We start from the raw sequence: 24,168 nt of genomic DNA on the forward strand, positions 1-24,168 counted from the left end.
CTAGGATGCAGGACATGTATTTTTAGCGAAGATCGGAAACCGGGAAGTGCGAACATAGGAGACACTACATCATATGCTGTCTATTCATAAGATAGCACAAAGTATGTATGTCATTGTTTCCAATGCGACACGTTATGGAAGGTTCATCCATAATATATACTGTCGTGAGTAACCATTACTGCTGATGCACGCTGTGGTGATGGATCTCCTGAGTAAAGAGAAGACACTGGACTGATCAAATCAATAGGTCAGCTAGTATTAGTGTCAATAACTATCTGAAAAATGATTGCCTCAGCTGTTTGTGTGTACGTGGGCGACAACAGGCTCCTACAGAATAATTATGTTTCATAAAGTTGTGAATTTTTATAATGGTTGTATTGATTCTGCCCTGACTAATACTAATCAATTGATGAGGCGTTTTAACTAGGATAATACATGTTCTGGTCCATGACAAAAGAGAATACGGTTAGTATAAAGTATTACCGTTTTATGATCGGATGTTTGTATGGTTGTGTGTTTATTCAATAAGTAATTTGACCTCGAATCAGCTACCTGCCGTAGCTATGGAACACATCAGCATTAACAAAACTCAGAATTTCAAACATTTTTGTTCACGCATGATTCGAGAAATATAAGCATCGTAGTTTGGACTTTATTATTTATTCATGGCGACTGTGGATCAGTTTCAAGAGGCATTTAAATGATATCTTGGCAACATTCTCCTAGACTGTGTACGGTGTCATTACGCGAGAAACGGGCAGTCAACAACATGGTGCCGGGAGTGTAACAAAACGTCGAAATGATGTTGGACATCGCGCAATGAGTGAGCACCTTGATTAAAAACATGAAAAGATTTGGAAAATATCTGTTGACAACGAGTTGGCGGTGCACATGCTTTGCAAATCCTGCAATCGACCGAAATCTGTAGGACAGTTAACGAACCGGATGTTGATTTCGTTGCGCGATTTTGATTGGATTATGCATAGACTCGTTAGTCCACACACACACACACACACACACACACACACACACGCGCGCGCGCGCGCGCGACGCGACGTTAAACCCAATTTCACCTCACCTCAAATAGAATACATGTAAACTGATGTCCAAAAGAAACTTTACCAACTGAAAATATAAATTTCAGACAAAGTATAATTTTTTTTTCGATGAAGTCTATCTAAAACACATAACCTAAATACAACAATAGTGTATGCAGAAAATGTTAATCGTCTGTTACATGTTTGCGAGATAACACGCGAAAAAGTGAAAAACACGTGCACCATGGACAACTGCAAATGCACGTGCGGGTAAGGGTATAAAACGATTACAACGGCAAGTCAGACATCCACAGTGTTTAAAAACACAAAAGAAATGCCACGACTCACAGTCGAACAACGTGAACGAGCCTTGGGTATGGTACAGATGGGAGCCTGCCACGCCCATATTGCACGAACCTTCGGTTTCTCCCGTGTTGCCGTTACCAACTTGATGCAACGTTACAGGCAGACAGGGCGGACCGCTGACAGGCCAAGAATAGGCAGACCCAGGGTGACCACGCCCATGATGACCGGTACTTGCGTACCTTGCACCTCCGAAATCGCTTCCTGACAGTGACGTCATCGGCGACAAATGCCTTAGGTCACAGGGTTAGTCGACAGACAGTGGCCAGGAGACTCAGGGCTTTTAGACCATACAGAGGACAGCTATGGACAGCGCAACATCGTCGTCTGCGATTGAGATGGGCCCGGACTGTACGACGTTGGCAACGACGTGACTGGCAGAGGGTTGTCTTCACTGACGAAAGTCGATTCTGTATGTTTAGGGCTGATGGAAGACAACGTGTTTACCGCCGAAGGGGTGAACGAACGGCCGGCGGCGTGTTGCGTGCAGGAGGTCGTACCATATGGTGGAGGGAGTGTCATGGTGTGGGGAGGGATCTGTGGGCAGGAGAGCACACCGCTGGTCATCGTTGACGGAAACTTGACAGGTCAGCGTTACATGGATAACATTCTTCGTCCAGTTGTCCTACCATTTCTCCAACAGCAGCCACGTGGTGTCATTTATCAGCATGACAACGCTAGAGCCCTTACAGCCAGAATTGTCACTAACTTCCTCGCAGCCAACAACGTCAACGACCTGCCGTGGCCTGCACGCTCACCCGACATGTTCCCCATAGAACACCTCTTGGACTTAATGGATCGTCGTGTTCGACAACGACCACACTCTCCAGCCAACCGGCAAGAACTGATCCTGGCCCTCCAAGAAGAATGGCGTCAAATCACACGTGACCTCATCAGACGACTGACTTTTTCTGTGCGTCGAAGAGTTTTTGCGTGTATTGAGGCAAATTTTTGGTCACACACGCTACTAATGACTTGTTATTGAACGTGAGCGATTGTTTATGTACTCTGCCTATAGTCCATGATTCTGAAAGCTCGAGTTTTGTACCACACCCAACTTTGGGGGGCTCTGACGTCATTCTCGATCGCGGTATGATTGTCATTTTCAGTGTTGATTATGTTGATATATTGATCTTCTCAATACACTTTACTTCATGCATGTATGTTTCGTTGTTTTTGAGCAAGAGGGATTTAAAACTCTGGTAAAGTTTCTTTTGGACGTCAGTTTATGTGACTGGATGGTATCTGAGGATTCCTTGATTCAACTATCGACATCATGCTTGGTCTGCCACTATGCCAAGCTCCTAGTCCCCTCCTCCACCCTGCGTGTAGGCTGTTCAATAAGAGAAGATTGCTTTTATGCACTTCAGATAATTTCAGTGATGATAATGCTTAAACCACGACGTCCGATATCGTAAGACAAACTTTCACGAACTCACCCATTAGCAATGTCGTGACAGACATACTGTCAATGACAACTAATTAGTTTATTGATACATACACTTTTTATTATTACTTATCATAATCGCCGCAACGGCTTGTATTCTAGTATTTACCTGTTCTCCGGTGCCTTGCTTGACAACGGTACTTATCTTGAACTTAACATAACACCGACACGTTACAGACAAGGAAAGTTTTGATTCATGGAATTTTCTTATAATTTATCAAACTAGTTCTGCAGGTAGTGAGTGAGTGAGTTAATATTTAACGGCGCATCGGCATTATTTTAGACGCATAGCGATGTACGGACTTTCTTAGTTAAACGGCATACGTACTCATTTACCGTATACGTTTTCAGGGGGATTTTGGGTAAGTTTTGCAAAGGTTAATAAATGAACCGTTCAAGGCCACACATTTGAGACAAGGGGAGATAAATCAGGAAAATTTTACTTTCACGGTATATGTATTACCGGCCCAAACCGGATTATGTATCAAAACCGGATTTCGTCCCGGACAAAATCAAAAATTATTTTTTCCCCGAAACGAATCGTTCACATCGTTTTTAATGAGCCCATGGTGAAATTAAACACATATTAACTTTTTATGATCTGATGTTTGTATGGTTGTGTGTTTATCCAATAAGTAATTTGACCTAGAATCAGCTACCTGCCGTAGCCATGGAACACATCAGCGTTAACAAAACTCAGAATTTCAAACGTTTGTGTTCACGCATGATTCGAGAAATATGAGCATCGTAGTTTTTTTACTTTATTATTTATTCATGGCGACTGTGGATCAGTTTCAAGAGGCATTTAAATGATATCTTGGCAACATTCTCCTTAGGTAATGTCATGTTGATAATTGTTCTACCAGTTACAAGGCATCAAAAATACATAAGCTACAATTGATCGGGGCTGAGGCATTCTCCTAGACTGTGTACGGTGTCTTTGTCCTTGTGTGTGTCAATATTGGCACGGCTGTACCGGTAAAGCGTGTTTGATCTTGCTGCAGTTGTGGTTGTTAGGATGTTTTGCGTCGTTATGCTGAGAATAAAGTTGTTACCAATGTTATAACCAAGGTGATAGGTTGACATGCGTTTATTTGTGACATAGATCTATTATTGATTTATTATTGCTGAAATGTACTGAGAATGGCAATAACGTACTATTCGTTTTATTAACGTTGTTTTTCTATCCCACTGTCCAATTTGCTTTTACCTTACGACTATGGTGGTGAGTGAGTATGGTTTTACGCCGCTTTTAGCAATATTCCAGCAATATGACGACGGGATACACCAGATATGGGCTTCACACATTGTGTCATGTTACGATCAAAGACATTTAGGACATTTTCAAATTAGACGCATCACTCACTTACATGATGTCCGATGAAATTCCATATTTTGACTTGCGTTACCGTGTTAATTCAGGTGAACCATTGACTTGCCTTTGCGTGTGTTTAAACGGGTTTTACTGGTGGGGCTCACCTTTTTGTGAACACCTAGTATCATCACTATTTATGATTCAAAAACACATGTGTTTGATATAGTCGGTATCGCTCAGAGGACTCTTATGTAGATATTTCCATAGATAATGGAAAAGGGTTTGGTCGCTTTTATCGAAAACCTTTCTTCACCTGATTTTACTGTTTGCCAAAAGATATTGTCTACTCTTTCAGTGAGTGAGTGAGTGAGTATTGTTTTACGCCGCTTTTAGCAATATTCCAGCAAAATCACGGCGGGTGACACCAGAAAATCGGCTTCACACATTGTACCCATGTCAGGAATCGAACCCGGGTCTTCGGCGTGACGAGCGAACGCTTTAACCACTAGGCTACCCGCCCCCTATAGATAAAAGCGACCAAAAAAATTAAAATTCGTAATGGTAAGAAATCCATTGCACGATTCCGACTATTAGATTTGATTATGCGGGTGTTCGCGAAAAGATGAGCATATCCTGGCAAACCACTGGCACCGTCGTCCCAAACACATGCAAAGTCAAGTCAAACTTTACCTTTACTAAAGACGGGAACACTTGACACAAGTCAACAAAAGGGATTTCATGGGACATTATGTTTGTCACTGAAGCTTCAAAATATACACGCACCCCCCGGCACCCCCCCCCCCCCCCTCCCCCAACCCACCCACCCAACACCAACCACCACCACCACCACCACTACCTTTCAGATATCTTAGATGTCGACCAAGTGTTATGTGAATCACCAAACCCAAACCTGCCCGTTAACCCACCCATCCCAACTTTTCAAAACCCTGGAACCTTCTGAACTAACAGGGAAACCATGTAATGTCTGAAGCGTCTCCGCGGACTCTGCCACGGCGTGGTGGTCGTACATTCATGTGTGAATATCATACCAGTCACACACTCATGTTTAATGAAGCCAAACACTCGCTGGGTCACTGCAGTGGTTGTCCTAAACTGCTATCGATCCTATTGTTACAACTCAAACACTGGCAATGCCCAATTTCTCTGAGTATCTCGTAAACTTCATCACTTCGTCAACAAACCTACATCCCGTCTCTTTGAAGGTGATCACTACCAGCGTCGATGGAATATTAATGTATATGTTTAATTTCGTCTTCGTTTATTGATACCCCTGATATCACAAAGCTTCAATTACTGCCAGTAACTACTATATTCTTGTTTGGTCGTAAATAATATTCCCGTGGACTGAGCATTGTTGATTGTTGATAACCTCGGCGTCACTGATAGCTATCAAATGCGTTCATTTATTTCGGATGTAGTTGTTTCTGATTGCACACAAGGCAATCGGATTCAAAGCTTCCGCCAATGCTTTAAATAGAAGGTTTTTCAGATGTGATGATAACAGAAGAGGCGAATACGACGAGGCAATGTGATTGATGACCGCGACATGTTAATCAATATGACAAATCTAATTACGACCGTTTATGCAAAAGGTCGTAACAATATATCGGTACTCGATTGTTGTCATTATATCTTTGTGCTATTCATATGGCTAGCGATAGGATTGTATGGATAAAAGCATCTGCATTATTCATGACCAAAACAAAACGTATTCATGTGGTAATCTGACAAGGCAAGCTAACGTAATTATGACCTGACCTCATGACCCTTTGTGACCTTGCCCTGACCTTCCCCTGACCTTAGCCTCTTTAACCTATAAGGTCACCCAAAACATCTAGGTCATGATTTTTATAAAATTTATAAAGTTTTTATAAACGATGTTTCCTTATGGCTTTCAATGCCTGGTCATTCATTTGACCAGCCGTCCTTAATTGTTAACAATAAGCTTTGACACAGAAGTATTTGTGTTCATGTGTCAAATCTCTACATCGTGTTTTATTTGCCACACTGCTATTACCAACCATATTGATCGAATCGAACCAGTTTACCATCCATAGCCATAGACCTAACAAGTGAAAGCGATTTGTTTTTCCCGAGAGGAAAGGCTTTGACAGTGCGAAACGCTTACATTATTGACATCGAAATCTTGATATTTACTACAAGGCGAAAGCTGTACGGTCAATGGTTTAAGACGAAACTTAAGTTACAATTGGAACTATCGTTCCACCGACTTTCAGTGACTTGTAAACAATATAAGGTATTTTGATCTATCAGTCAACATGTATAGTGGTCGCGATTGCAACAGAGATCTCTCTTGGTTCCACTCGAATACGCTCATTGTTTTGTTGTTGAGAGTCTTCAGTGTTTCCAATCGATATCTTGAGAAAGGTTAAACCTTGCAATCTCAGTGTGTTTACGTGAATGGGTAGGGTTCAATACGGTTTGAACAGTGAAAAATGAAATCAGAGACCACATAAACCCAAGCCAGTCAGCCATAACACAGGAGAAACTGAGACAGTGTCTCAAGTGGTTTTCGGCTAATCATTAATTGTTAGGTTGTTCTGAGTTTTTATGAGATTTAAGTTTGCAGACAAACAAATTGTGTTTTGTTAGAAAATGACCGTTCCAAGAAAAAATCGAAGCCTTGTACCACTTTAATGTTGGGGAGAGGCCACGGGTGGCCCATTTGTCTGAGGCGCCGCTATTCTCTTTGCAGAGTTGCCTCCTTTAGGAACGCCAGAAACCAATGATTGAGGTGTCGAATCCCAGTTCGCCCAGATTATGTTTCTGGGTTTGTCAGCACCATGCTCGTGCTCGTGGGTGTCACCAGGGTGGTAAACGTCTGAGACCTGCATCACTTTAGGCTTCCCTCCCACATTAAGCTGACACGCCGTGAGATCGCTAGGGTACTGTTAAAAGCGGCGTAGATGTAGAAGAAACTCAAGAAGGTTGAAGGACGTCTTCTACTTTGGTGAAAGCCACCAGCACGGATCCTGTCCAGAGGTAGTACACGGAGCGAGTCTGAGCTTCCAACCAACGATTATCAGATCGCTAAGGGACGCAACTCAGCACAGCAAATTGTGTCGCTTTCGTCCTCTGTGCCACCCGTGCACTTTCGTCCTCTTGACATCGACCTGAATTAAGATTTGTTTTGCAAATCCAGATCATGAAAATCAATTATTTCATACAACGTCTAATGTATCACAATATAGATTTGTCTTCTCGGGATTCCCCGGGGAATATCGTGTTGTTGTAGCAATGTAAGTTTTTTTCACGCTACATGAAGCATGGTGGCGTCACTATCCATCGAGCAGCTTGCCAGCACGCATGCGCAATTTGATGTTACTGACTCTGTGTGTGGTATAGCACTGTTACTTTCGGGTTTTATTTTAATAGTGTTCTGACGGTGATTATTTGTGACCCACGAGCGTTCTAGATAATATCTGTTATGTGTAACTGTTTTCTGGGCGGTAGGGTACTGGTTGAAGCGCTGGTTCTTCACGCCTGGGTAAAGGCTTGATTCCACACAAGGGTACAAGTCCGTGTTTGATGTCCCCTTGGGGCTGTTTCAATGCTAAGTCGGATTAATTCCCTTAAAGATGAGGATATTGGAAAATGGCAGGTGGTAGATGTGAGGGTAGAGGATGAGGTAAGGGTTGGTTTGAGATGTGGGGGTGATGATAGTGGCGAGGGGTTGGGGAGTAGGGGATAGCACCGTTATTAATAATAAAACAAATAATAATACTATTTGAGACAGATTATCCATTCACGTTGTACATGACCACACGGTGTACACGTAGAGGTATAAATGGAGACACGAGTGCTCTAAGTCTCTTATGCTGTGTAGAGTTACGTCCCTTGGGAGTACAGGATCCGCCGAAAGTGGATTGCGAATCCCAGATTCATTCCACGATCTTTCAGCACCATTACCTGTTTCTGGTGTTCACCAAAGTGGTAAATGTCTGCGACAGGTTCCACCAGCAGTAAAGATGATATCAACTCTCATCGATAACCTGGTTGTATCAGTGTCTTAGCGTGATCGGGGCGGTCGGGTAGCCTAGTGGTTAAAGCGTTAGCTCGTCACGCCGAAGACCCGGGTTCGATTCCTGACATGGGTACAATGTGTGAAGCCCATTTCTGGTGTCCCCCGCCGTGATATTGCTGGAATATTGCTAAAAGCGGCGTAAAACCTCACTCACTCACTCACTCTTAGCGTGATCTAACTATCGCCCATTAGTTCGTAAAAACGTTGATGTCTTCACATTACTCGTGGCTACATTCAGCTCATCTGTCCTGCACCCTAGAATGGGCTTCCGGATACCTGAGCGCGAGTTCGATAATCATGGGATCCATAATGAACGCCGACTATTTTCTACGTCATTTCTAGCTAGATTTGATGTTAGCCTATCCAGAACATTCGATCGTTTCTTCCAAGGTGTATTCATGGCTTATACTATTTCTGTTAGGACGAATCTAATACCATTTCAAAAGTGGTATTCAATGAGGAGATGGTAGTAAAAACGTCATTATGTTTTACCATATACTGATTTCAGAAGAAGAATCTATAACATATCGAGCTCGTTTTGTGCGGAATTTTACGTCGGGATTATACAGCGTGAGCAGTTTTTCAGCTATATCACAATATGTCTGCTTAATCGGGGAGGTATCCTGTATAGATCCGGGTTAGGATTAACCTTCGTCATCACATACTTGTCGTAAGAGGTAACAAATGGGAAAGGGTGATGAGGCTCGTTGACTTGGTATATGTTTGTTCCTATAATATTCCTGCTGCGTAGATCGATGGTCGTGATTTCAATCACTGGATTTTCTGGTCCAGGCTCGAATGTTTACAGACCGTCGTCATATAGCTGGAATATTGCTGAACGCGGCGTCAAACAACAAACAAACAAACAAACAAACAAACAAACAAACTGATTTGGGAGGTAAGACCGAAGTGATCACTGTGAGCAAGCTTTGTGGACATAATCAGGGGGACACTGGTATTCGAACCTACGGCCACATGACCCTGGGCCCACTTGCACAAAACCATCTTAGAGCACAGATGATCGTCACTATCATACTGTAACACAGGCTTACAATAGTCGTAGCGCTAAGATCGCTTTGCGCAAGTGAGCCCTGGTCACTTGACGGAAGCAATCTTGCAGAGTGACTTGTAGCCTCATGGGCCGAGAGTACTCTCGTTTTGTAAATTACCGTAGGGTGTTTTCACGACGACGCGTACATTATTCATATTTTGTTCTGCGCTACAATATGGACTATGGATCTATGTCTCTATACCACACACGCTCGAATCAATCTACATCCCATGCACCTTGTCACTTCATCGGGGTGGTCACGTGTGCCCTAATCGTCCTGGGCGCCGCAATTCGCTGTCCAGAGTTGTTTCCCTTAGGCGTGCCAGGAACTTATGATCCTGGATTTGAATGACAGATTTGTCGTGCTTGTTTCTTGGTTAGTCATCTTCATACCAGAGCATCTCGCCCAACGTCTAAGACCTACATCACTCGAGGCTTTCCACCACATCAAACTGACAAGCCGTGATATAACTGAAATACGTTAAGCCAAACTCACTCACTCACTCACTTGATCTGGAACCCAAGTTTAATGTCATTGGTTGTACTTAGCTGCAACCATTACCTGAGAACGGAACCCAATAAACAGTCATACCAAATGATCGAAATCCCCATTAAAATGAGGCAAACCTTTCCAATCTCTTTAAAATCCAACAGAGTTCCTGTCAGTTCCATTAGAGGGCCACCTGAATTGTGACAACGGCTGAACGGTATCGACCTGTATCGCCATGGGTCTATGACAGGGGTTGTTGTTGTTCTCCTCTGTAGACCAATCCAATTTAAAAGAGTTGTCCATAACGAAATAGATCCCTTAGCGTACCCTTATTAATTGAACATCATAACGAAACCAATACATTGTCCATTCTTCATGTCAATTGAATATCATGGATCTAGTGCAGTGCCACCTTGCAATCAATATCGGTTTAGAATCAATGTGTTTTCTAAAGGTCTTAGTAACATCGATTTTCTTTTAACGTCGCCCGTAGTATGAACCTGATATAGCAATATGATTACCGATAACAGCGTCATTATTGTCAAATTAGGTGCGGGTATCAGAAAACCGCTTGCTGCTCTGGTCCTTGAGGAATGAAAATATAACGGGCTAATTGTAAGGGTAATTGTTTTGTGGGGTGCTGAAAAGAGTTTTATTCGTTTGATTATTTTCGTGTCAAACAATCTATAGCTCAGCTTGAATACAGCCCCGTGAGAGATTCAATGTCAATAGATGCAAATTGCTGATGCGACGTCAAGCAATATTCACGCTTGTTAACGTCATGTCTGTCATTGCTGGACAATAAGCTTGTTAATTGTTCTGAACTTTCTTTAAAAAAATAAAATATTATTAATACTTATAAATGTAATATTCGCCTGAACAAAAAGGCTCATCTATGATACTTGGTGTTTGAATGTATATTTTGCAGTTTCCATGCTTTGATTTAGCATATTCACTTTGTCATCCACGCTGACGTGGTTGATACATGTCATCGATCCCCATTGCGTGGATCGATGCTCATGAAGTCAATCATTGGATTGTCTGGTCCAGACTCGATTATTTTACAGACCGCCGTCATTTAGCTAGAATATTGCTGAGTTCCGCGTTAAACAACAAACACTTTGTCATCTCCTGAGTGTTTGTAATCACTAGTTGCTTTTTTTTGTTGACCTGTTCGGCGATGTTATTCACGGTGATGTTTACTCAGAATATATTTTGAACCAAGCACCATGAAGTACCTATGTTCAATGCTTTAACAATAATCAGTCAGAAGCGCGAGGGATGCTTTGTGCATTTCTTTCCAGTCTTATCCCACTGTTGGGACACAGCGAATGAACTTCAAAGGTTATACCTGAACTGCCGGCCAAAATAAGTATACAACCATGTTTGATGGTGGCTAAAGATGAAATAAACAAGAAATAGTTATTCGATGGCCATGTATTTAATACGGGTATCATAGTTGTGTTTTGGACCTGAAGTTTGCAGTGTTTTTTGTGACTGTTGTCAGTCTGATAACGTTTTGATAACATTTGTAATGTTTTGGTCAAATCCAATTTTCAGGACTTAGTGTATACTTCCTTTTAATGATATGAAGTTGATATGAAAATCGTATTCGAGTTGTCCGCGGGAAAGGAACGAATGAATTATATAAAAGTAAACACTTGTATTTTTGTCTTTGAATTAACAGCGGATGTATACTTTCACGAAAACATACATCACCATGGATACCTTATGTTTAGATATTAAACCTGATAATTATCATAAGTTACTGCTTTTGGAAACAATTGAGTTATCCAATATACTGCTGGTGAGCTACAGTGCCGTGGGACTATTGATTCAGCATATGGTCACTATCGCAAAGGTTACCGTTAATTATTGGCTCGCAAATATTCGCCCAACTAGACACTGACATTTAATGAATGAAGACAGTAACTAGAAATCGCTGTGGTGTTATGTTCATGTTTTTTATAAACACGGTAATTAAAATGCTTGATCTGTTCTTTGTAATATGACAGGTGATAACAGATATTGACGTATACAGTCGTTTATACGGACACTTGCGTCATTTCACAATTCGTCCGTATAAACGAATTTCCGTATAACTGAAACAAGCTTCTCTATCAGCATTTCACCATTAACGGGCACATTACGACTTGTCATTGCGACTTGTACTCAATGATGTCCAACTATTGATGGTAATCTGCATCAATGTGTAAGATATCTATTACACTTTAACCGTTGTGTTACATTCGTATGGCATTACCCTACTGTGCAATTACAATCCTTTGAAAACGTTCAATATGTATCAAGTATAATACACACTCTACCCCTTCATGATCAATACTTTTAAGGGTTACAAAGCCGTTCAGTTTCCATAGTTAACGTGGGTGTAGAGCTAACGCAGACATTTATAACATAAGAAACTTTGTTTTTTCCCATGTGGTTTATTTTCGGGCTATTTATCGAAAGAAGTAAGGTAATTCTCTTTATTATTACCTAAAAGGCATAAAATCATGATGATGAGTGTGGGGACCACTGTACATATATGTTCGTTGTGCGCAGGGTAATGTTTTAAAATATATAATGGTAATCTATTTTTCATTTTAAAAAAAGCCATTCTGAAAAGGTTATTTCATCCGACCTCCATCCCGTCTCGGGACCACTCAACATACTCCACCCTACCCTTAAAACACCCCCAACATAATACAGTAAATTACGGTTATAACGAACTCAAAGGGACTACTAATATTAGTTCGTTATAACCGTAGATCGTTATAAGCATATATACAGCATAACTACAGCAAATAGTCGGGACCCAAAAAGTAAGTTCGTTATATCCGTCAGTTCGTTATAAGCGTGTTCGTTATAACCGTAGTTTACTGTATTTATATATAATCTCACCCTCGTCCCTAGTTTGTTCTGAATGCACATACACCGTTGTAAAACATATAATGGCAGGGGAAATGCTGTGCGGCGTAAGGCAACACACAAAGGCTAACTTTTTTAAGCAAATTATGTGAGTGGCGGGTGATGACGGTGTGGCAGGATACTTGATCTTTTTGCGAGCACCTGGTGTTATCAATGATTTTCAGTGGTTCATTCATGTGGTTTTCACCCCGCCTCAGTGGTCTACTGGTTCAGCTTACGCACGGAGAGCGGAAGGTCCGGGGTTCGATTCACGGCCGCGTCATACCAAAAGACGTTAAAAAATGGTACTTGTTGCTACCCTGTCCGGCGCTCGGCGTTAAGGGGCTAAAACATGTACTGGTCGACTCGAAGTCAGTAAAATGTGTCTGAGTGGGGTATTCTTGTTAAAGTGCGGCATGGTATCTCAGTGAGCTAGCACTTTAAGTCGGCATGAGTCCAGACTAGTACAAGCAGACACACACACACACACACACACACACACACACACACACACACACACACACACACACACAATCACACACACACACACAATCACACACACACACAATCACACACACACACAATCACACACACACACAATCACACACACACACAATCACACACACAACCACACAATCACACACACACAATCACACACACACAATCACACATACACACAATCACACGTGCATGCACGTCGCTATATAAGTGTAATAATCTTTGACGTGACGTTAAACCCGATTTCACCTCACCGCCTTTTGCGTCCAGTGGAATCTGTTTCAGATGATCGAGGTTGATTGATCGCTGGCATTGACGTTTAATAATTATTTTCAGGAACAACATTATAGAGACCAATTCTGTTGTTGCATATTGTTAGTTTGTTGGTTACGTGAGACATTCACATTCAGTCATATCAATGCACCAGTCTTATACCACCAAGTCCCACAGAATATAAAATGGCTGTTCAGTGAAAGGAAATGTTCCTAACGCGACACACACACACACACACACACACACACACACACACACACACACACACACACACACACACACACACACACACACACACACACACACACGCACGCACGCACGCACGCACCCCCCCACACACACACGCACGCACACACACACACACACACACGCACGCACCCCCCCACACAAGCACGCACGCACGCACGCACGCACACACACACACACACGCACACACGCACGCACGCACGCACGCACGCACGCACGCACGCACACACACACACACACACACACACACACACCAGTTCACAAGGTTACATAATAAACAGTAACCCTAGCTAAATAAACAAGTAATATCGCGAAAGGTCGTTTTCTGTAATAGTTGCACATTCATGCCTTGAAATAAGTGAAAGAAACACTCTGGTGTATGTGACAGCACCGGCGGCTATTCCAATCAAAAGATCATTCTGCCGTTAATGTCAGTTAATATCATGACCCCAAATTTCCACTAAGCCAATAACGAGAGTGAAATATTTATTGGTGCCATTACCGCTGAACAGAAGCCATCCAACCGTTACAGTCTTGGCACTTATCTTAATTTTACTAACCTGGCATGTCAAGCCCATTATTGTTCGTTACTTTCCATATTGATTTCATTTGCACTTTTGTTGTTTTGCAGGTTCTTCCAGCAGTGAATGGTAAGCAACGTAATCTTTACACCTTTTGGTATACAACTATTGTCAGAATGCACGTCTATACTTTATAACGCAGCTTTCTCGAACAATCACGTATTTCGAAGAACATCCATATGACACTGCTTTTCCACATTGTAACGAATTTTTCTCGAATTGTCATGTTTTGTTTGTTGTTTAACGCCACACTCAGCAATATTCGAGCCATATGACGGCGGTCTGTAAATAATCGAGTCTGCACCAGACAATCCAGTGATTGACATCATGAGCATCGATCAGCGCAATTGGGATCGAGGACATGCATAAACCAAGTCAGTGAGTCTGACCACCAGATCCCGTTAATCGCCTTTTACGACAAGCATAGTCGCCTTTTACGGCAAGCATGGGTTGCTGAAGACCTGTTCAACCCCTCGAATTATCATGTAACTCCAAGACAAGATGTATTGTGCAACTTTGTTTGCTTGAAACTTCACTTTCTCTAAATATCATTTATCGCATTCATAGTCTGTAACCTGTGTGTTTTCACAAGTTGTATTTGGGACTTATTTTTATAAATTACTGGTAAAAATCATTATACCTCAGATATGACACCCCCCCCCCCCCCCCCCCCATTTTATTTTTGCTGTTGCCCATTTTTGGTATGCTAAATGTGTTGTAAAAAATAATTATTAAGAACAAATATAATGTCTGTTAACAGTCACCGATATAAATATTCGGCAAAATGGCTGCATGACACATGAACAACAGCAAAGACAATTTGCATACACTCTACAATTTCCTACATCTACATCTTTATTAGCTCGTCACTACTTGATGGCACTGAAACATCGTAAGACATTACGTGATCATAGGCTCTATGCAACATGTTGTGTACCCGTGAGTTTCAACAAAATGGATATTAATTTCTTCTACGATCTACACTAGCTCATTTAGCTGACCAACGTGATAAAACTGAAATGTACTAAATTAAATCAGACAAGTCACCCACACCAAGACATACAGCCCATCTGTGTTAAACGATATATTGACTTTCTCTTTTCTGCGGTAGTTCATATATTTTCCTAAGTACTTACAACCACTAGTGCCATGCATGTTTTAACAAAGCGACGCTTTGACATTCTCCCCCGTGGGTATGCCGGGTTAGAATTGCTCGTAAACGCAAATTGTTTAGTTTTGTATGTACAACATTCAATATTTACGCTAATATCCATTAACACATGGCCGTGAAATTGTCTCACAATTCTTTAAGGGGTCGCATCTCCAGTTCTAATGTGTTGACAAGAAGTAAAGGGTAAATGTGTTGCCAAGAAGTAAAGGGTAAATGTGTTGCCAAGAAGTAAAGGGTAAATGTGTTGCCAAGAAGTAAAGGGTAAATGTGTTGCCAAGAAGTAAAGGGTAAATGTGTTGACAAGAAGTAAAGGGTATATGTGTTGACAAGAGGTAAAGGGTAAATGTGTTGACAAGAAGTAAAGGGTAAATGTGTTGCCAAGAAGTAAAGGGTAAATGTGTTGCCAAGAAGTAAAGGATAAATGTGTTGACAAGAAGTAAAGGGTAAATGTGTTGGCAAGAAGTAAAGTGTAAATGTGTTGACAAGAAGTAAAGGGTAAATGTGTTGACAAGAAGTAAAGGGTAAATTTAAGAATTGATTAATGAGCCAAAATAAAAAGGTATTAGTTGTTCTATAACTCTTTTCAATCCATATGTGAATGAATGTGAATGAAAAAATAATGTGTATATTCATTTAGCGGAGGATTGTTGTGTGCGGCGTTAAACAACAAACAATATCATTTGCTTTGCGCAAGGCAGTGCATCCCATCCCCCTCCAAGGTTATCGTCAAATGATGAAGCTGAATGTCAGCGTTAAAAATGTAAAGAGTAGGTTTCCCGGTATCCCTGGGTGTATTTACGGGTTGATATGTGTGTTAAAAGGGTCAGGTACATGTAGGTACTACTTTTAGTGTTTACAAACGAACAATCCGTCACCTGATATATCGGCGTTCGACTCAAAAATGGCTATCAGGCATCTGGACAACTTAGTAACGTAATCAAAATGACAGTCTAAGAAACCGAACATCAGGGTCAAACAGAAACCAATTCACCTTGGAGATGTATGAACTACGAGGCAATTATGCAAGGACGCTAGGGGATCAGTTCCATGTTTTCCCGAAATTAATAAAGTTGTATATGGATATTTTACTCTTTGTTATTTAGTCGCCCTGTGGTACCTCTGCCTCCATTTCGTAACGTTATGACAACGTAATGACAGGCTGCGTATAAATAGACTTGACGTCCCTTCACTAGATCAGTTTCCCTGTAATAAAGAGCAATCTAAGTATGACATTATATGATAAAGAGGATATCATGCTTGCGTGTTTTTGAGAAGTAAATGTCAAGGAATAAATCAAGGCTGGCTAAATACTATGTTATATCCTAATACAGGACTTTTAATGTCGCGCCATTCTGCATATCTGCAATCTCATTGCTGACTACACATTAACTATGTAACTGCAAGGTTGCTGGTAATTTGGCACCAAGTGGGGGATTTACAGAACAGAAGACCCGTGAAGATCAGGGGTAGAATAGGTCTTCAGCAACCCATGCTTGCCGTAAAAGGCGACTATGCTTGACTGTCGTAAGAGGCGACTAACGGGATCGGGTGGTCAGGCTCGCTGACTTGGTTGATGCATGCCATCGTATCCCAATTGCGTGGATCGATGTTCATGATGTCAATCACTGGATTGTCTGGTCCAGACACGATTATTTACAGACCGCCGCTGGAATATTGCTGAGTGTGGCGTTAAACAACAAACAAAGAAAACAAACAATGTATGGATATGGAAAAAAATTAGATATGACTAGTTACAGGGAAATGTTCTCAAAGAAACGAATACAAATAATAATAACTGTCATTCAGGGTAGAATGGGACCCTAACATCATACATAAGATTAGAATGTGGATTTGTTGTCCACAAAGGTTAAAATCATAATAAAAATATTTATCTTGTGTCGACCTCAGACCCAACCAGATATTTTTTGTTTTCCAAATCCGAAATCCAAGCAATTTAAAAATATGTGTACTGACGACCTTGAAAGTCACTGAACCCATCAATCTAGTTATATTGTCATGAAAGGGGCGGTCGGGTAGCCTAGTGGTTAAAGCGTTCGCTCGTCACGCCGAAGACTCGGGCTCGATTCCCGACATGGGTACAATGTGTGAAGCCAATTTCTGGGCGTCCCCCGCCGTGATATTGCTGGAATATTGCTGAAAGCGGCATAAAACTATACTCACTGGCTCGCTATTGTCATGAACGTATGTGTCAATCAACCTTGCTATGCTAGATAGGGAGTTAGATGTGTGAAATAAAAAAGGTCAAAACCTAACATTTTCAAGTTCACCCTCTTCTTGCTTTTGTTCGAAATAACGTTTAATTAATTCTCTCCCTCCCAACTTCTTCGGTGATTTTTCTGATTGAGTTTTAACGTTCCCCGTGTCGGGTGGGACCTTTAGGCTGTTTTTCTTTTCAAAAATTCAGGATCATGGTTTAAAATGAAACATTGTCTGGTTTTGTAGCGGTAGCTGAAACAGTACATAATTTATATTCAACATTCCCTGTTCCCACCCCTCCAGATTGTCAGTCCCTTACACCTACCAGATAATGATTGATATGTATTGCTTTATATATGATCCTTTTAGCTCAAATGTAGACACCAAATTCAACAGTGATGGGTCCTGTCAAGCATGCTACACCGGCCCTTGTTGCAGTAACTACGGTAGGTGTTACCACAGTGGTCTGCACTATGTGATAATGCAGCGTTAATAATAATTTAGTCGGTATGGCTTCTTGCACTATGTGATAATGCAGCGTTTACAAAAATTTAGTCGGTATAGCTTCTTGCACTATGTGATAATGCAGCGTTTATAATAATTTAGCCGGTATGACTTCTTGCACTATGTGATAATGCAGCGTTTACAAAAAATTAGTCGGTATGGCTTCTTGCACTATGTGATAATGCAGCGTTTATAATAATTTAGTCGGTATGGCTTCTTGCACTATGTGATAATGCAGCGTTTATAATAATTTAGTCGGTATGGCTTCTTGCACTATGTGATAATGCAGCGTTTACAAAAAATTAGTCGGTATGGCTTCTTGCGCTATGTGATAATGCAGCGTTTATAATAAGTTAGTCGGTATGGCTCCTTGTACTATGCGATACACAGTGTTAATGTAGGCGGTATGTTTCTTGAACTTTATGACAGATTACTAAATGGTTCATTTAGGCGGTACTCTTGAACTATGTGACACTGCAGTGTAAATGTGGGAGGTTTGACCTCTAACTAGCGCTATACTAAAACACGCACTGCTTTAGTATTGTTTATTAAATTTGCCTGCTTCTACTTACAGCAAGAACGAAGCCGTACTTTGAAATGTCGTACCAAGTGACGGAGTTAACGGCTGACATGGTCGGGAGCAATGACGTTGTATACAGAGCCTCAGCGAACGATAGATCTAAATGTGTTACTGACGACTGCCCTTGTGGTAACGTTGTGTACACACTTGAAGACGATTCAGGAACGTTCAAGATTGATCCTAGCTCAGGTGACATTCGGGTATCGGACTCCTCAATGCTCAAGCGTCAACATTACACCGTCACCGTCACTGCCCAAAACAAAGACGACACCTCCACCGACGCCACCGACGCCGCCGAGATGACCTTGAGCATCAAATCTCTAGTCGGGGAGGCCAACGACGCCTACAACAATAACGACTACAGCGGCTACGACCACCACAGATCAAGAAGAGTAAGTATTTGTTTTCAACGGGGGTGGGGGTGGGGGTGGGGATGGGTGTTATGTTTTCATATACTGAAACTCTTTGAAAAAAGCATCTTCTCTGCGTTTTCATTGCGTGTCAGTGTAAATATTAAAAGTCTCACAGGCTTGAAGGGACACCAAATGTGTGAGATACTTATCACAGCGGAAGTATGATTTAAAAAGTCCTATGTTCTAGAAAATTGTGAGAAAAAGACGTTTGCCTCAAATTTTACCATCATAATAAACCTGTTCCCTGGACAATCTCTAGATGATCTATAACTGTGCCGCCTCCAAGGGGTGAAAATAGAGAGTCTGTCGGGGAGCGGAGGGTTCGATCTCCTGCCCCGTCATGCCAAAAGACGTTAAGAGAGGGTACTTGATGTTGCCCTGCCTGGCGCTCGGTTGTATAGGGTTAAAGCAAGGACAGTCCGGACGGAGTCAGTGTACTGTGTCTGAGTGTGGTTAACATAAAATAGTTGTAGTTCTGAAACGAAAAATGCAGAACCAATCACCACAAATATATGGGCCCCGTTCCACAATGCGATCTTAGGGCCAAGGTGAATGTAACTCCCATACTTTAATTTACGACAGTCGTTGCGCTAAGATCCCTCAGATACTCACTCTCAAATTATCTGCTGAACAACTTCCCTCAGATTTGTTCCTGACAAAGCATATTGAATCTAAACATATTTTTGAACAATTCATGAACAGCTCTTGCACCCATGGCACATCCATGGGGATCAGTTCTACTTGAAGAAAGTTGCGAAAGATACCATTAAAATAAATTAACTTGTATGTGTCCAAAGACAGGGCAGGACAACCTGTGGTATAGCAATGCGGACACAGGTCCAGTGGGGGTCAGCGTGCCTCTCCATAACAGACCCGGAGATGGACTTGGTTTGCCGTCTTCTGTCCTGGAGGCGCCCAAGTTCAGTAAATCCAAAACCAGTAGAGAACTTTGCAGAAGTTGCAGTAAAAGTTGGTTTTCCCCCAATCGAAGTGATATACAAGCCTGGTGAAGGAATATCACATAATATGACATATTAACATGCATATAAATAACAAAAGGATTCAGTTTGTGAACTCTTCAACATATCGTGTTTCAATGTCCATGGAGGAATAAAGAATATATACACTGAACAAAATATGTCAGGTATCATGAAGTTTGGGGATATTGTTTTATATTGACAGTAGCGGGTGACCTCGCCTAGGTGAACACTACCAAGCTGACTGTCGCTCATTTCCCGAATAACGTCAGAATGTCACGTGATTACGTTGTCAATCGAGTGGAGACATAGAGATTCTCACCCGAGTGAGAGATCTTATTTATCATCCAAAATCATTCTTCCAACTTTTTAAGTTTGTAGACAGTAATAAGCAGTGTCGTAAGTGTAAAAAGTACTGCTAACAGCTTCAGTAGCGGAGCCATTAGTGATATCATTTGATTGTGACGTCATGGTAACAATGACGTCACAATGGTCTGCAAAGCATTGTGTTGCAATTTCATTGGAGTAATATCCACAGTGTAGATATCGCTTGATCTCACCCAAGTGATATCTCCTGTGGGAGCCAGTTTTGGAATATAAATACAGAAATACTTTAGGGGAATTCCTCAATGTTTAAAAATAACATTAATAATCATTACGGAAAACTGAGAGCGACATCCATTCAGGCTATGAATGATACAGGCTTTGAGGCCAGACAGATCATGTACATGTCGGGTCACCGAAATGAAGTGTCCATTAGAAGCCGTAACCAAGAATTCTCAACTTACCAAAAGAAATCAGTGAGCTCCACACTGTCGTGTATTGCTTCGGCAAATCCAACCGCGCCGCCTCAAGCGGTAATCCCCGTCATCAGCAGCCGCAGTATGATTCAAACACACACAAGTTCACAGAACGTTAACATCAATCCATTTTCAGCATCAGCCGGGTCTGGCTTTCTTTACGCTAACTTTACTGGGTGCAACTTTATTTTAAGCGAATGACATTGCCGTAGCCGCCATTTTCTGCCGTTTGTAAAACCAAGGGATGTCACTCCAAATGGAATGTTTGGAACAGATGACGTCACGACGTCACGACGTCACGACGTCACGACTCTCCACTTTGATATAGTTCACTTTAAATAATTAAAGTTTGATGTATTATGGATTGGTTTTTTTTATTTATGTTTCGGTCAATATAAGGATTGAAGTTGTATTTGATGACGTTCATCAGCTGATGAAGACAGTGCCTCACGTGAGCAAATTTACAATGAATTTATCATGGAATTTTCTCGAGTGAGGCACTTTCTTCATCAGCTGATGAACGTCAACAAATACAACTCTAATCCTTTAGCATTGAAGACTGAGCTTCTTTAAATCTGTACGATATGTAAAAGATATTTTATGATCCCTAACATGAGCAATGAGCAGATAATTGTTTGCACATTGCATTGGGCAAGCTGTATTGCCCATTGTACGTATTGGGCTAACGACCTTCCCAACGCATGCAATGTGCAGCTGCACAGATTGGGTGTAACATATATACTATATTTATACAATGAACATTTTATCCACTGTAACTTCAGGCCGCTGGAGACCCCCCGGCAAACGTAACCTTTGACCTCGTGAAGTTGGCTCCCAACACAAACAAAACGGACATGAAAGTTGGCCAGAAGATTTCCTTTGAACTGACCATCACCTTCCCCTCTGGTACAACCGACATGTTGGTGGAGCTGTTCACCCCGGATAACGCGTCCATCATCATGATGCTTTGTGGGGTAAACGTAGCATCGGTTGGGAAGAACCTTGCACATGACGGAACAACCACACCCGAGCACTACAGCATTGAAAATAACCTCTACGTAAGTCAGAACTTTCAACTAGCCTACATCCCAGTTGTTTGTCTTCAGTTATGTATTATTGCGTGTTGTGTTTTTGCTTAGAGAGAGTGAGTGTGGTTTTACTCCGCTTTAAGCAATGTTCCAGTAATATTACGGGGTGGACATCAGAAATTGGCTTAATTTTGTAACCATTTTGGGAAACGAAATCGGGTCTTCCTAGTGACGAGCGAACGCTTGAACTACTGGGCTATTACAAAGCCCGTTTTTGCACAGAAGCCAGTTCCGTCCGTCAAGTGCTAGAAATACTAATATACAGAAGGATATCAGAAAATACTACTTCATGTCCAAGTACACGGCATATACGAATGGGGATGAGTATCACTTCTAATACTCACTTGTGGTAAAGTTTCTTCAGCGATAAGAATCAAATCACTATATTTGTTAATGTTGCTTTTGTTCCGACCTAGTCTGTTGTGTCCCCACCGACTCCCCGCGGGCGGTTGTGAGCACCTAGATTGCCCCTTCACACACCTGGCAGATACTTCAATTGAGCAGCCTATGGATTCATTTTCAAGTCACACAATTCGGGATGTATTGCTCTCTGAGATTAACTGTGGCTTGTAAAAGACGCTGAAAAATAGATCGTACAGAGTTGCATCTGTTAGCTGTGCAAGTTCAAACTGGTCGGGGTGGGTGGCATGGGGTACAGCGAGTGTGTGTGTGGTGAATCCTAGAATAATTTTCACCCTCAGCACCCATGTTCTCGAGGCAAGTTCCACCCTTGCCGAACTAGGCTGGTATTACGGTGTTACATAGGTTTTAAGCTGTTAATACACAACATTTCAGTGACATCACTGCAGGTCTGATTATATTGGGAAGAAAACCCGACGTTTCACGTGCTCACGTGATTTGTTTCACTTCGCGGTGTAAGACCCGTTTTATCACAATATAGATCTTGATTATCGAACAGATCGTCTTTTCTGGGCGCCGCCATTTTGTTTCAATCAAATGATACGAGAGGTGGAATCTGATTGGTCCATAAGAGATGTTTAGAAGGGACATAACTCGTAATAACCAGTGGAGGCGCTACGATCGAGCCGTGGAATTCCAGCCTACTTCGGCAAGGGTGGAAACTGGACTTTTAAAGTCAGTTAACTCTCTTGCCTCGGGAAGATGTCAGCACCATGCTCGTGCACCAAACTGGTAAGCAGCTAATACTTGAGAGAACTGCACCACTTTGGGTTTTCAACACCTGCTGAACTGACACACAGCTGAAACACATAATTTATAGGGGTCTCAAGCCCAACTCTTTCACTCCTGCCTCTCATTCAGTATGATCGAGCCGTCATCAACCTTGGCAACGTGACCAACGACGGGACCGACACTTCAGACCCGAAGCACAACCAGATCGTCATCAACTACGACGCGGTAATGCTGGACACCGTGACCAACAACGGCAGCACATACTGGGTGAGCGCCGGCGCCGAGTACAACTACGAAGCGGACGTGTGGGTCGGCCAAGCAAGCTTTGTCTGCATTAATGATGCTGAGGTAATTTGTGCATGTGTGTTTGTCTGCGCGTGTGTGGGTGCGCGCGTGTGTTTGTGTAGATTGGATCAACGCCTTGCTATCAGCCACTTGTCTGTTTGCCTGTATACTGTAAAAAATGTGTTTAAAATGTAAACACAAACAAGACATGTTTAGATCTAAATATATGTTCAGGAATGTGTTTAAATCCTAAACGGAATACACATTTAGTGTGTTCTATCTAAACAAATGAAATGAGCTATCGTTTCAGCCCAACGACTACCAAAACACAATATCCACACAATATCCACATCTTTAGAGTTTAATGTTGATAAAACATATTTCCACTTTAAATATGTTTTCGAAAAAATCCACATAATCATGTATTTTCCTGAAAATCTGAACATGTTTAAATAAAGTGCATATCATAAGGCATTCAAACAAATATGATAAAATTTTAAAACACATATACCTTCAGGACGTACACTGAACGAACAAAATTAACATAAAAATATACAAAATAATTAACGCACACCACACACACACACACACACACACACACACACACACACACACACACACACACACACACACACACACACACACTCCCACACCCACAAATCAAATGGTTGGTCCCTTGACGCAAAGCACGTTCAGATGTTAAACAC

The 24,168-nt window shown here is 41.7% G+C and overlaps 1 protein-coding gene across 1 annotated transcript in view; it reads left to right on the plus strand.

Annotated features, from left to right (window-relative positions):
* LOC125380999 overlaps positions 1-24,168 on the plus strand; it is a 76,455-nt gene that overhangs the window by 46,574 nt on the left and 5,713 nt on the right. The window contains exons 3-7 of the mRNA XM_048396882.1: positions 14,325-14,343; positions 18,032-18,108; positions 18,741-19,138; positions 21,719-21,994; positions 23,306-23,524. Coding sequence (XP_048252839.1) covers positions 14,325-14,343; positions 18,032-18,108; positions 18,741-19,138; positions 21,719-21,994; positions 23,306-23,524 — 989 coding nt within the window. The remainder of the gene's footprint in view (positions 1-14,324; positions 14,344-18,031; positions 18,109-18,740; positions 19,139-21,718; positions 21,995-23,305; positions 23,525-24,168) is intronic.

Source organism: Haliotis rufescens, unplaced genomic scaffold (assembly GCF_023055435.1).
Source record: "Haliotis rufescens isolate VD_foot unplaced genomic scaffold, xgHalRufe1.0.p SCAF_16, whole genome shotgun sequence".
NCBI classification, from domain to species: Eukaryota; Metazoa; Mollusca; class Gastropoda; order Lepetellida; family Haliotidae; genus Haliotis; species Haliotis rufescens.